This window comes from Rhipicephalus microplus, chromosome 9 (assembly GCF_043290135.1).
Source record: "Rhipicephalus microplus isolate Deutch F79 chromosome 9, USDA_Rmic, whole genome shotgun sequence".
Taxonomy (NCBI): domain Eukaryota; kingdom Metazoa; phylum Arthropoda; class Arachnida; order Ixodida; family Ixodidae; genus Rhipicephalus; species Rhipicephalus microplus.
In genome coordinates, this window is record NC_134708.1 from 83,504,086 (window position 1) to 83,519,364 (window position 15,279).

The 15,279-nt window shown below is 42.7% G+C and overlaps 1 protein-coding gene across 1 annotated transcript in view; it reads left to right on the plus strand.

Annotated features, from left to right (window-relative positions):
• Nucleotides 1-3,711: 3,711 nt before the first annotated feature.
• Nucleotides 3,712-15,279, plus strand: part of LOC119163165 (DNA primase large subunit-like) — a 38,923-nt gene continuing 27,355 nt past the window's right edge. Inside the window, exons 1-5 of the mRNA XM_037415111.2 lie at nt 3,712-3,968; nt 4,083-4,198; nt 5,326-5,405; nt 10,978-11,098; nt 11,675-11,770. Coding sequence (XP_037271008.2) covers nt 3,809-3,968; nt 4,083-4,198; nt 5,326-5,405; nt 10,978-11,098; nt 11,675-11,770 — 573 coding nt within the window. The 5' untranslated portion in view covers nt 3,712-3,808. The remainder of the gene's footprint in view (nt 3,969-4,082; nt 4,199-5,325; nt 5,406-10,977; nt 11,099-11,674; nt 11,771-15,279) is intronic.

Below are 15,279 nucleotides of genomic sequence, written 5' to 3' on the forward strand. Positions count from 1 at the left end.
CTATATATATATATATATATATATATATATGAAATAAGGGAAAGAAGTGTATACCTAAGGGCTCGTTTTTCCGTGTTTTTAACACAATAATAATGAGATATAACAGACAGTAATGCCAAGGAATGTACAGGGGAAGTTATTAACATTAATGGAATGTAAATAAGAAGAAAGAAAAGTGGATGAAAAAATTACCAACTGTAAGCAGTTGCTTACAGTTGGTAATTTTTTCATCCACTTTTCTTTCTTCTTATTTACATTCCATTAATGTTAATAACTTCCCCTGTACATTCCTTGGCATTACTGTCTGTTATATATCATATATATATATATATATATATATATATATATATATATATATATATATATATATAAAGAGGGAGGGAGGGAGGGAGAAGGAGGAAGCGAATACCAAGTTGGGGCCCCGTTTTCCCTCACATGAGGGGAGCTTCTCATGGATGGACTTCCCCGCATGCAAGGCCCTCTAAAATCCCGCGACGTCACAGCTCTGCTATAAAAAAAAAAAACACCCCAGCGAGGATCGGCCGTCATTCAGGAGCTGTCCAGGTTGCAACGAGGCTCAGCGACAGGTAATAATTTACCTTGCTTTATGCAGAAACGTGAGCTAATTCTACTCTAAATTTATAGTCTCCTGAACTTATCAGTGAATGACAGATGCTATGTGTAATAAGTCACCCACTGCTGCAAAAGAACTAGCGAAAGCTTTGTCATATTTTTTCGCTCGAATGGGGGCGAAACCTGATGACCTAAAGAAAGACACCACAAGGCGAACTGCAAACTCTTAGGCAGTCGATCAGCTTCATGAACGATCACTTTGAGATATTTAAGGTGGAACTTGGCGAAACAAAGAAACAGTTTGCGGCGGTGCGATTAGAAAACCATGTGATGAAAAGGAAAACAGCTGCTTCGCCAAGGATATTGAGGAAATAAAGCAGGAACTTACTCCTCTGCAACTATATAGATGATCTGAAAATAAATGGGAGTTCCTGTGACGGACGGAGAAAGCTTGCTTCACACCATGCTGCAGTTTGCCACCTGCCTAAAAGTTGAGAACGTATGGACTACCTTCTCGAAGAAAACCACAATAGGATGCGAAGAAGCAGCGGTGCGCATGCCCTTGACCCCGTGGAAACGAGTGTCGACACGAGTGCTGGAAGAATGGTTTGAAACTAAACTTGGAGTAGCCTTTACTCCAGTAAACGTTTCTTTGAAACGCAAAAGCATGGCAGGTGTGTTGGGTTTCGTGTGAGTTTCATCACAGATGAACGAGACGAAATAGCGTTTCCACTCGATGCGCGGTCGAGCGTTGCGGGTGAGGGAGAGGGTTAAGCGAGAGAGAAGTGTGTTGCGAGTGAGCGGAGGAGCAACACCACCTGGGTGTATTGGTAGAAGCCGGCAGCTGCTGCGGGTGAGGGAGAAAGTGACGTCAACGCGCAGCTTACTTGGCATCATTTCTACTTGGCATCATTCCAATAACTGCGGCGGGGGGGAATGGTGCAGCGCGTTGGCACGGAGACACGGACGCACAACATTTCACAGGCTAGTCAAAGAGCTGCTTCGCATCTAAAACAGATATAGATATTGTGCACCGAGTGCCATCGAGGAACGCGTCAACGCTTAACATCTTCATGGAGTTTCTCTCGCGAGCTTTGGATATATGATAATTTTTTGAGTACTGCGAAGAAACAACAACGACTCCATCTTCATAGGAAGCGCAACTTATACACGGAACATACGACACGGCCACTTATGTCGACATAAGGGACACAAGTGCTTGTGTCGTGTGTTCCGTGTATAAGTTGCGCTTTCTGCCAAGATGGATTCATGCCAGTTTATTAACAATGACTCAACATGGCAGCCTTAGTTTTTCAGGACATCGCATCTCCAGTGCACATAAAAGGCCACTGGTCTAAGGCAAATAAAAAAATGCTAACATTCGTTTTAAAGGCAAAGCTCAAAAAGCACTGGAAGTACACTTCGGTAACTGGTAACGAGATCTTTATGCGGAAGGCGATTAGTTCACGTGAGCTGAGGATCTTTCCAAAGTTTTTATTTTTTAGGATCGCTCACTTTTTCTTTCCACAAACCTGTAGTTTTTTTATATTTCTCAATGATGTTTTCCTTTTTTGAGGTTGACAACATATGTCTTCAGCAAGATTATTTCGCAACATTAAATTGTAATATTCGCAATTTCGCAGCATAAAGAAAAACTTCAATCACCTTTTTTGTGCTTGTCACAACACTCGATAGTATATGATACCATCACTGTAACTTAAACTTGGCTTCGAGAAGGCTAGTCAGTTCATCTACCTGGCTCCGCCATACTGTCGCAACCCAGAAACAGTTACAAGAGGAGGGGCGTGGCGTTATTTATCAAAGAATGTTTTCGTTTTGTTAACCTTAGCGATATAACTCTGTAGTTCATCTGTATATAGACTCTTTTTATACACATTCAAGATGGTGTTATCATGGATGTAGAGTATCGTCCAGTCCCACTATTGCTGACTTCATTTGCTGACCTCGTTCGTTGTTCATTCGTCCAAATGAACGTCGTTCGTTCAGTTAATTCAACAAACGACGAGGTGGAAACGCGTTATTGGAGAAAGACTACGGGGCAAAATGTGAGGTATTCCACGTATTGAATTCCCTTCAGCGCATTTTGCAAAGCTTGTTAATTCAACGTCGCAATCTATAGCTTCCTTTAAAATGACGTACTGCAGCTCCACAAAGAACATCGATCCACGTACTTATTTTCAAATTCCGAGAGTGCATAATTTAATTTCATGCCACCGTCGTGATTTGTTCTGTACAGATTACGCTACTTAATTTTTGGAGTCATTGCCTATGGATAACAATTGCACCGTAATCCAGTAACAATGATAATCATCAAAGCTGAACGAACGTGTCGAGCAAAGTGTTGGGGAGCTACGTTCGATTCTGATAATGTAATTGGGGGGGGGGGGGGGGGAGGGGGGGGGTGAAATGTTCCCAGGCCACTATCACTTGTGTTCCTATGGCAGCATGGCCTAAGAACTTCTGAACACCCTGTGCATGAACGTGCTACCCAAACGAAGAGGTTGAGGTTGTGTGCTGATCGAGCAGCGCTCATGCAGCGTGCTCTTTGCACCTCGGAGGCACGCCGGTGAACCTTATAAATAAATCGATGCACACATGATGCCGCCTTGCTTCGTTGTAGCTCACTGAAGCTATACTTAGGAGAGAACCTAGGTGCTATAGATGCAGCACGCTGTGAGCAAGCGCAGAAAACGCTGATAAATGCGCTTCAACCAAGGCTGAAACCGAAACTTGTAACATAATTTAAGATGTGCACACCTCAAGTTTTTACCTTCAAACGCAATGCTTTAAATAATTTAAAACAAATAAATCTCTCAATAATAAGTCAATTTTTGTTTCATTAGCTACTTTTGCATCTATATTTATTCAGCATTTTATTTCAAAAACACAATCTCACGACAAAAAATTAAAAACAAACAAATACCATCTACTGTAACAAATAATTTGTAAAATATATGCTTTGCGTTTCAACAAAACAACAAGTTACTACGGGCTAACAGCAGCAAAAATACGTTTACGTATGTGTTTTTATGTGTTTTTAGTAAATAACCCACATAATTGACTGTTTAACAGCGCCAAATTTGTTATAGATTTACCGCGCTGGATCAGACCTGCGTAGAACAAGTTTCTGCGGGAAAAGTTTCGCGCGCTTATGCCCGTCTCGCCGCGCGTAATCCGTAGCTGCAGCTTTCATTTCCACGTTTAGCGCGTCGAAATGCAGTTTTCGGGCCACAAGAGACGGCGGCACATCGCCGTCGGTGATCCGCTGGCCGAGTACGCCGGCCGGAAGACGCTTTTGCACTTCTACAACACTCCTCCTGTCGACAATGTTCAGCTGAGCGACTTCCAAGACATCGCCCTGGAAAGATTGAAAGGTATCGCTGTCGAAGCGCGCGCTCTCTCTCTCTCTGGATGTTTTCGATATCTGTGTGCCATTGACGAGACCGAATTCGTGCCTGATCTCGATGTAACCTTGTTTTATCGCCCAGTGCTAAAAGTTTTCGAGATCGCCGACGCAAAGTTCAACAACAAGCGCTCGCCGGATTACACCAGCTCTGTGATGGACGAGCTCCGAAAGCAGAAACTGAAAGCCTTCGTTAGTCGGGTGAGGCTTTTGCTGCTCCAGAGTAGCTGGCTGACATTGTTTACATTGTAGCGTAGACGGGTGAAATTTATCCTCGTCGTGCACACATATACGATGAAGTAAGTTATGTGAGGGAATCGCAAACTATGGAGTATCAGCAAGCCGCGTAGCACACCCACCCAATGTGATACCAACAAATCCTGAATGCGGAAAATTTCGTCGTAGAACATTGAATGACCGATGGGGATTCACATGTGTCAGTAAGCTACTTTGCCGCCTGTCGAGCGTAAGTTTTCATTCGCATTATTGATGATAGTAGACGCCATGTGTGTGCGCTGCAGTTGGTTTCAATTCGATTGCACACTCTACGGTAACTTTCCGCTAACACGAATGGTTTGTGTGGTGCTTAATCGGCTCACTTGCAGTATGCGAGGTTCATTTAAAAAGTTATAAGCATTTTTTTCTTTATTTGGGACTGCTACTGGCTGCCCCTTTCCCCTCATCTCCTTGCACACACATCTCTATTTAATTGAATGTCATGGATACTGAAGCTTCACTAGCACTTGTTTCGTAGCGGGTTCACATTATCGCGTTTTGCTTTTTCCGCTTTCCGTGTTTTCTCAGCCAAAGTTCTCAAATTGCTAACTGCTTTTAAAGCATGCTGCAAACATTCTTGCCGTTTTGGTGTCTTTTATTTCCAAGATTGTTGTAAAAGTTCATTTTACTGCACCTGAATAATTGTGAAACAAAGCCTTTTTTTGCTTTTGTTGTTTGTTGTCGATTGTGCTGCTGGAGACTGTAGAAATATGTTAAGTGGGTTGTGGTAAGATGCACCTCATTCGTATTCTTTGTGTTCTTGTCAGCCTTTCAAGCTGTTTATTAGTGGAGGCAGCAAGAGGTGTACTAGTATGTGTTTCACTTTGCCGTATTGATGGCAATGAATGTGGTTGAGCTTCACAACTATTTAGGCAGTTGTTGAGTTTGCAGGCCAGAAATAAGTGCGAACAGATCAGCAACAAAGTTGCCAGTTGTTTGTGTTGCGCTTCCTCTTATAGCTGCTAACATTTGATTGGCTGAACAAGGGCGTCTACGCAGGCTAGTTGGTATGCGGGCTAGTTGGCTAATTGGCTGTTTGTTGTCCTTGTCAGGTGACCGATGACAATGGTGCTGCTCTTGTACGGAAGGACAACCTCTCTTTCTTCATCCTCTTGCTCGCCTTCTGTGAAACGTAAATAATTCTATTCTTTTTTCTTCTTTTGGCACGACTACTGGGTCAAACAATAGTTTTCTACAATAATTTCTGCAGGGATCTCCTGCCTAGTCTTCATACTTGCAGGCTTCAGACACACTTGTGGCTGTGTTTATTGTTGTGCTTTCGGTTTGTTTCGGCTGAAAGAATGAACCGCTATGAATTTTTCAAGTCGCTTTGAATTGGGATGCATAAAAGGTTAAGCAAATGAAATGGAACTGCCGAAATTTCGCTGAACATTCTCTTTCAATACAGTGGATGCTGGCCACATAGAGCCATAAGAACAAAGAGTAGACAAATGCGTGTGCTGCCCATCATTCCCAATGCTGGCTGAAGCGCCCTGCGTTGTAGCTCCCATAGACAGTAGCACCGTAATTACCTGTAGCGTATTACTAGGAAGGTGTATCGTTGAAGCAGTACAATTAAATCGCCTCGTAAAACTTCTTCGATGTCGGAAGTTATGTGTGACTATTGGTGTTAATAACTCTCTTGTATACTTCGTATGAACAGTGCGCTAGAAGTGTTTAAGAAAAAGCGGCTACGTCCAATTGGTACATCTACTTCTGTTCTGCAAAATTTTTGCATAAGATGGACAATATACTTTCTCTGTGCTGATCAAAGGAAGTGTTGCACAAAAATAATGTGTTTTTTATTGCTAAAAATTTGGAGCCCGGCTTATTCCGGTTAGTTGTTCCGTAGGTTAATAACGCTTGAACTTTTTCAGCGTTGGATGGTGAGAAAAGCTCGCCGCTTTGAAGATAGGCCTTCGAGGAAAGCAATAATGAAAGCATTACCTCGAAACGATTGAAGTGCGAGCCACTCTCACTGTGTGGAAACCATTGAACAGTGAAGCTGTTCATGCTTTCATTAGGCATTACATTTGGCTAAGTTTCAGCAAAGCTATCATGGAGGACTTTCCTGTTCTTTTTTTTTTTCTCCTAAACTTACGCCATTTGCATCCTGCTCAAAAACATGCTCATTCACAGCTGTGCTTGAATGGTATGGTAGCATTCCCTATGCAGCTACAGCCCATTCCGCTCGGCCAAAATGCATATCTCCACCATAGCTGCGCTGGTAGTGTTCTGCAGCGGCCACAACTCTAGTAATGCCGTGTTCAATAAGCGGACCATATAACATCGTACGTCGTTACACGCACCGAGTAAGATATCAGTAGCACCGACCAGGGACGGCACCAGAGGGAGGGCGGGTGCGTTAATGCAGCTGCCCCCCTCCCACGCCCCAAGATTTCTGCCCCCAAGAGCAAACTCAGAGACTCACAGACGCTAAGAAAGAAATTGTAGACCTGAAGCAGTACTCCAGGCGGACTAATCTCGGACTTAAAGGAGTACCGTTAACTGAAAAGGAAGACCTCGGTCAAAAACCACATAAGGTGGCCACTTGCCTGAGTGTTCCGCTTTCGGATCATGACGTGGATGTGGTGCATCGTGTCCCCACAAAAGGGGGCGGGCTGCCCAATATAATCGTCAAGTTCAACTCTCGAGCTACCCGTGACAAGCTTCTGTTTGCCACAAAAAAGAAGCGGCTGAATGCGTCCCTGCTGGGTTACCAAGTAGATAGCCCAGTATACGTGAATGTCCATTTGTGTCCCGAAAACAAAATTCTGCTCGGAAAAGCTATCCAGTGCAAACGGGAAAGGAACTGAAAATTTGCATGGGTTGCTGATGGCAAAATTCTAACGCGGAAGTCGAGAACTCGGGAGTTGTACACGTCACATGCCATGACGACCTGATGAAAATAGTATAAATAGCGGTTTGCAACTACTAGTACTCCTATAACTAACATCATGCCACTCTCTGTAATCACACCTTACAACGTACCTAAAAACAACAATATCTCTGTCTTCTACACGAACATCCGGCGTTTAAACAAGAATTTGAACTTGCTCTTTGCGTTCCTTTCTACGCATGCCCAGCCTGTTGATGTTATAGCGTTGACGGAAACATGTCTAAAGAAGAGCCAAAATTTCAACATCGATGGGTACACATTCATATCTAATCCACGAGAATCACGCACGCGTGGCGGTGGTGTGGCCGTCTTTATCTTTGTAAAATCAGGATACTCGTTTTCGAAACTAGAATCTGTCACATGCAGCTGTGCAGATATTGAATCAGTGTTCATCAACTTGGAGTGTTCCCTTATCATAGGAGTTATATACATGTACCCTCCTCCGAACTCATCTTACGTTTCTTTTCTAGATATGCTTGAAAAGGCGCTATTTACACTTGCGGCAAACTACAGTATTCCCATGGTCATTACGGGAGACTTCAATATTGATACCTGCAGTCTAGCGTCTTCTGATTACGAGTTTTTGCTTGCTTTTTTCAATCTTCGAAACTTGATTTCTACGCCCATACGTTTAACTAGCACCTCAGCGACGATCATAGACCACGTGTTGACAAACATATCCACCCCGATCAATACAAGTGTGTATGACGAACCAATCTCTGATGCCTTCCTATTTGTATCTCGATTATAGACCTGTCCAAGACTGCACCTAAAAATCACCCTGTCATTAGAAAAATAGGTTATACCCTATTAAGGAACGAACTTCTATCTCTCGTACCAAGCAGTCTGTACCATGATGATGTAAATACTGAGGTTGCCAATCTATAATCGAAACTATAAAGACTGCAATCAGTAACGCTAGCAGTACCGTATCTTCTCGCTCTTATAACGTCCCGATCTGCCCTTGGATGACCCAAGACATTCTTGCTATGGTGAAGAAAATACAGTTCTGGTACAATAACTGGAAACAGCATAAACATAATCATTATTACTTCGGGCAGTATAAAAGGTTACGGAATGAATCTGTGGCAATAATCCGCATATGCAAGAACTACTACTCCAGCTTGATTCAACGCGCGAATGGGGATACAAAAACAATATGGAAAATTATACAAGGAGTTGTAGGAAATTCTAGTGCGCATCATATTCTCCCTTTAACAATAGACGAACAAACTACTGAAAGCTTCAATTCATACTTCACTAGTATTGGCCCGCCCTTGGTATCTAATCATCCTGACTCTAATTACATGTGTTTAGCCAGCTCCATATCTAATACCTTCTTTACTCATCACATAGAATTAGGAGAGCTGTTATCTACCGTGAAAAAATTGTGTAATAAGAAAACCCCAGGGCTGGATGGAATCACAGTCCATCTGATAAAGGATAACATAGACATATTAGGCCCCATCTTGTGCCACATTTTCAATCATTCCCTAGCAACCTCGTCCTACCCTGTTCCTCTAAAAGTCGCCAAAGTATTGCCCATATTTAAAGACGGTGATCGCTCTGACCCTTCGTGTTACCGCCCGACATCAGTTCTCAGTATATTAAGTAACATTTTTGAAAAGCTGCTTTCTTCTCGTATCAACAAATTTCTGGAAAAATATCAAATTTATGTCCGCAACAGCGTGGTTTCCGCCCGGGTTATTCTAGTTCCACTGCAGTTCAAACATTGACACAAAATGTCAACACAACTTCAAAATAGCCATAAACTAGTTTCTATTGTATTTCTGGACCTACAGAAAGCATTCGACACTATCGACCACAGCATCCTTAAAAAAAAATTAAATAACTATGGCTTTAGAAACGAAAGTTTTGAATTCTTTTCCAGCTACTTCACTCATCGTAGTCAAATTGTTTTTCTAGGTGGCATCACTTCTTCGCAAAAACCGATAAGCACAGGAGTCCCGCAGGGATCTGTCCTGGGCCCTTTGTTCTTTATATTATATGTAAACGACCTACCACTGGTTATTAAATTCTGCAGAGCTGCCCCACCGCGGTGGTCTAGTGGCTAAGGTACTCGGCTGCTGACCCGCAGGGCGCTGGTTCGAATCCCGGCTGCGGCGGCTGCATTTCCGATGGAGGCGGAAATTTTGTAGGCCCGTGTGCTCAGATTTGGGTGCACGTTAAAGAACCCCAGGTGGTCTAAATTTCCGGAGCCCTCCACTACGGCGTCTCTCATAATCATATAGTGGTTTTGGGACGTTAAACCCCACATATCAATCATCAATCAATTCTGCAGAGCTACTATTGTATGCGGATGATGCAGCTTTAATTGTTACGGGGGAAAATATGCAAGAAACTGAAACAAAAACAAATGCTGAGCTAGCAAGTATATCACATTAGTTCAAGGCAAATAAACTTACCGTCAACGCGAAAAAAACAAAGTACATGATAATCCATTCCCGACATATGCCAATAAATCTAGACAGCATTCAAATAAAGATAAATAATTATGCACTCGAACGCATCAATTCATTTAAATACCTAGGTGTAGTTATCGACAACCATTTCCACTGGCAACCCAATATAATTTCAGTGTGCTCGAGGTTATCTTCGGGCTGTCATGCATTGTTGCAAGCGAGAAATTATTTCGACCTTGCAATAATACTGATCTTGTACTTTTCTCTCATCCACTGTCATCTGTCCTACTGCTTTGATTCATGGGGTTGGACTTACACTACTTACCTGGAGCCTTTACGAAAACTACAGAAGCGCTCACTAAGAATAATAAGGCACTCAAGCCACGATCATCCCAGCGCACCCCTCTTTAGTAAACTGCAAATTTTACCAATGGACAGTTTGCGTCAACAGAGAACAGCCATTGCCATTAATAATATCATAAGGTATAACCGTTCTGTTCATTCGTCCATTCTTTGCTCCTCATCCCGCCCTACGAGGAATACTGCTGCCGGTAATTTTAACCTCCTTCCTCCCACGAACAACGTCTATGGAGGACGGCGTATGCAGTTCGTCGGTACCAAAATCTGGAATAGATTGCCCCAGGATATAAAATCGGCTGTTAACTTTCCTCTGAAAATAAAAAACACTTCCTTGCAATCCTTAATGTGTCTCCGTAACCCCCTTAATAGTAACAAAATCGTTCAATTCTTGTATATAAGCATCACTACGTCCAGTGAAAGTTTACTGCGTAGTTGTTATTACTCATTGCCTTTCTTTTGTTTGTGTATAAAAATTACATGTCTCTGTTATCTTACCCAAGTTCGAGTATCTGAATATATCTGTCTACACAATGCCTAACCTTCTTTACTATATCCACTATGTTTAGCATCTTGTATCCTGGTTCAATGCCTTGTTCTATTGTTTTGCTACATGTGCTATTGTTGCCTTGTGCTATCGTCTGGATACTGTGCCATTTTGTATCGCATCATTGGACCCTATTCTAGCCTTTGGCTATGGGTCCAAACAGTTTTTTGATCTATCATGTTGGAATTGAAAATAAAGCGAAATGAAATGAACATAGCCAAAACACAGTACCTTGAGTGCCCAGCCTCCTGTAAGGACTATCCTCTGAAGGGCAGCAAAGGAACAATGTGATGAAAAAGGATAACTAAACGCAATACTGCCGGCCATACTTCATTCTTACCTTGGCAGCATCATTTGTTGCCGTTGTTTTTTCTGTACCTACTCTACCACCATGGCCTGCCCCGTGCTTCAGTCTCGTGCATGACTGTGTGCCAACAAGCTCTTATTAATTTGTGGTTTATTATCACTTTCCTTGCAGCCCAGCACAACGACGGTGGTTCGTCAGCCAAGAGATGGACCTTTTCCGGTTTCGATTTCAAAATGAGAGTTCGGCTGGCATCCAGGCTTTTCTAAAGGACACCAACATGGAGTTCACACCTGTGAGTTTCGGTGTTCGTCGAGCAGTCAGAGTTCACGTCGAGCCTTTTTATGTGTGTGTGCATTTTTAATGCAGATGACGTTTTTATAATTGGAGTGACGAGTTTAAGATGGGTTATGTATCCGACAGATAAGGTCACCGTAACACACAAGATACAGTGCATGTGGGCATTGAATAAACAAAAGGACAAATAAAATTGAAAAACTGCAATGCTTAGATTTGAACACTGGGTCTCTAGTACTGAACTCCGGTGCTCTAATGACTGTACCATTGATGCATTTCACATCAGACAGAATAAAATTCGTTTAGTAATGTCTTGTGTCCAGCCAAATTCACTCGTGTACTTTGTGTATATGTCAAAATGCTGATGGTTTTCTTAAAATTTTGCTTTGTGCAAGCCACTGCATCGAGATGTTTGACCGGGTTCCTCAGTGCTAATGGGATTGTAGTTTAATTGCTAATGCTGTCCACTATCACAATAATGATGGACACTCGTGACTTTCTGTCATATGATTATTCATTGTTGTTGTAGAATTTTGTTTATTCTCAATGCTTAAAAGAATGCCCACCTTTTCAGATCTCTGCTGATGAGAAAGCCGAGCATTTCGAAGAGATTGTTGCCGCTTCACCTGACATGACGGCTCTGAAATTGAATGCTATGGATGTCTACAAGGTATGAGCAAGCGTTTCACTTGTTGAGAATGAATGCTGCATCTTCTTTGAACTAGAGTAATTTTTCACATGCCCTAAAATTGAAAAACATTTTTTCGGAAAGGGAATCACTATTGCATATAACAAATGAAGACTGTGATTGGGTAAGCACATTGCAGGATGCTGTTCCTTCTTTTTGTATCTATGTATACGGTCCTGCTTTTAAACTTACTTGCAAAACATGATTTTGGACGATCAGGAACTAAACTTGATTTTTCACCACAGTAGCAATGCACTTGCTGCCAGAAAACTCTTGCATTTACTGAAGTGGAGACTTACTCACTCAGTTGAATGAAAAAATAAAAAAAGCGGGTGGGTCCTACTTTCAAGACATATAATATAGTTGAATGCATGATTTAAAAATGCTGATATTGTCAGGATGAAATGAAAAACTGGTAGTTATAAAATCAGTTCATTCATTTAATTAACACATCTTTTTCCTGGTAAATGTTACCACCACCCCATTCTTTTACAGCTATTCACTAACTACACTAAAACCTCATTATAACAAAGTGTCATCATTTAAAGCTGTGAGATAAAAAGTGTGTTGATTTGAGTTTTAATACATTTGAAAGCCATTTTGACATATAACAATCCATTTTATGCCGAGCATTTTTCAATCAAAAAGGCGTGATGCATACACATGTTGAAAAATGCAGTTTCCTGCGATAAGGAAAGAGTCAATGCCACACAGCACTGCCGGCACTATAGGAGATGATGTTGTGGATGCTTCTAGGCAGAAGTATGCACATTAAAGACCAGTAAAAAGGCTCTGACTATTTTTTTTTCACCCCACAAACAAGCTCGCCAATTCTTACAGTAGACTGTGGCGTTCAGATTTTTCGAATATTACAGTGCTGAACAATGCATTTTTCAAAACAATTCTGCACCTGTTTCTTTCGCCTGACCAATCCTCCTTAAACGCACCAAGTGAAGAAAGCTTGCCCATGGGCAACCTATTTATTTATTGATTTAAACAATACTGCCAACTTCTATGCAAAGTCATATGCAGGAGCGGGCACATATGATATATACATTTTACAATGCAAGAAAACAACAGGAAGGACTTATAACTATATGATATGTTTAACTCAGTAATATGTATAACTTTACATACCACTGAGTTCATCAATTGGTCCTTTGCTCTCTGCAACGGTGCCGCAGCCTTGCGGTGATGTAGTCAGCCGCAGTCCACATTTTCATTTTCTTCTACTGCCCTGTGCCATTTCGTAGATAAAAGCCTTCGAGATAAAAAGGTGTCTTGCTACTTCACCACTAGGGGAGGGGTGCTTCTCGACTTGTGTTTTCTCCCTGCACTGCTATGACATGTCCTCATGTCAGGGATGCCCTGCTTGGTTGTTGACTGCGCGCCGGTGACTTATCGCTGACATCATGTAGCGTTTCCGAAGTGGGCGGAGTCACGACAACCGGCCACGCCTTTTCTCTTCTGATGGCAGAGAAGGGTATCGAGGCTGCACGAAAATTTCAAACCCGCTGAAATGGACATTCTAACCCCTGTGACTTCTTTATTATGGCACGCATTCGGAAAGTTTTTGCGGTAGCATGTTCGCATAGCGAAAGTGCTCACATTTCTCTTCATAACAATTGTTTGACCTCTGGGCTTTTTACTGACCCTTAAATTTTTCTTTCAAGGGCATTGTGTTTCTAACCTCACCAAAATGCAACTTCTGTGGTCAAAGATGAAATGCAGTGCCACATGCGGCCTAGTTGGGGGAGGGAATGCCTTCAAGTTGTGAAACAGGAGTGAAATGTTTGGGCATGCTGGTAAAACGTGAACATAGCTTTAAGTGTTCAAGACAAAAGCAAAGATGTGTGAAACAAACAAGTGCACCTGTACCTCGTTTGTATGCGTGCTGTGCCTTTAGCTCACAAATACGGGAGTGCTCTTTCCTCGTCTTGTACTCTAAAAGCTACATTCATAAAAACATTGAAGGACAAGTTAAGAACATGTTAGAACTAGTTAAGCAAGGACAAGATACGTAGCTCTTGATGTTGCTTACTCATGAAGTTATACGTAAACAGTGAAATAGAATAAAGAAATGCCTCCACCTCCCCGAAGGCAGTCGTGAGGAAATGCGAAGGCATTACTTGCGCCAAAAGAGGGCACGATTGCTGTCAGACATTCGCCTTCACCGACTTCTGCCATCGCCTTGAGAAGTGCCCAGCCAGTGAATCGTCGAGGGAGAGGAGTGAGCGGACGGGAGAGTGGTGCGCCAGCATTCTCAGCTCTGCGTTGGAGTTTCACAGTGGTGTCTCGAGCACACATTTCCCGGATGTTCTTGAGAGGCGCCCAGCCAGTGAACGGTCAAAAGTGAGGCGCGAGTGGACGGGAGAGTGGGGTGCCGGGAGCAGAGCACTATTGCACCACATGCTCCGGTTGCCAGGGGTGAGGATAAGCACGTGTGCCCACAGCTGTTGCCAAGAAAAAGGGAGTGAGAGCAGAGAGATAACACCTGCCGGCGTGTGGACACCGTTCGGACAACGCCGGTTGTCTGACACAGCCTGAATAAGAAATTCATTCGCATTCAAAAGGGAAAGGGAAAAAAATTTGCAGCGTACTGCCCTATAACTTTTAGTGGGAATGGCTTATTAAGGAACAATGGTTTGCAGTGAGCATGGGAGCCCAGGAGCGAAGGACACTGCAAGATAGCCATCTTGCACAGAGAGAAAAAATTTCTGCCTGGTTCCTTCCGTATTACTAGCGACTTCGCACAAGGCGTATAGAGAGACAGGACGACTGCTAGACTTCTTTTATTGACATGTGTCTTTCTCTGGCGTCGTGAATGTTCTCCAGTAATATGAAAGCGTTCAGTTAATACCAAATAGCCCAGTTGCAATTTCTGTCTGCAGTTTCCAGTGCCAAAACCACAATATTGCGAGACGGTCTGTGCTGGTGTGACACTGCATTAATTGTCACGGCTAGGGGTTCTTTAATGGGCACCTAAATCTAAGAAAATGGGTGTACTTGTTCTTCATTCTTATCAAAATGTGATAGTCGGGACAAAGTATCGAACTTCTGACCTTTTGCTTAGCAGCATAATACTGTGTCACCTTGGCACATGAAGATAGAGCAAAAGGGGTGTACTATTTGCAGATGCTCAATAGTGAGACTGTAGTTGGGTGCAACGTAAGAAGGTGAGAAAGGCCCTGCCGAGTTGACTGAAGCGGGACAGCCAATTGTCCTTATGGTTAAACAAATGTGTGCGTCGTCTATCGGAAGGATTGGTAGTCATTGAGCTCGTGGTGTCATTTTAGAGTGCACATGCATTAGTGCAAGCTTGTGTGCGTCTGCCTTGATGGTGGACATGTCATTGCCTTCTGCAGTCGGGTATAAGTTAATGAGTCTAGGAAAACCCTGCTCAGATGACTACAAATTGTGGCAGCCAGTCGCCTCCGCCATAAAAAAAATAGTCCTGTTCATGCACTTGGCAGTGTTCCCCAAAGACATGG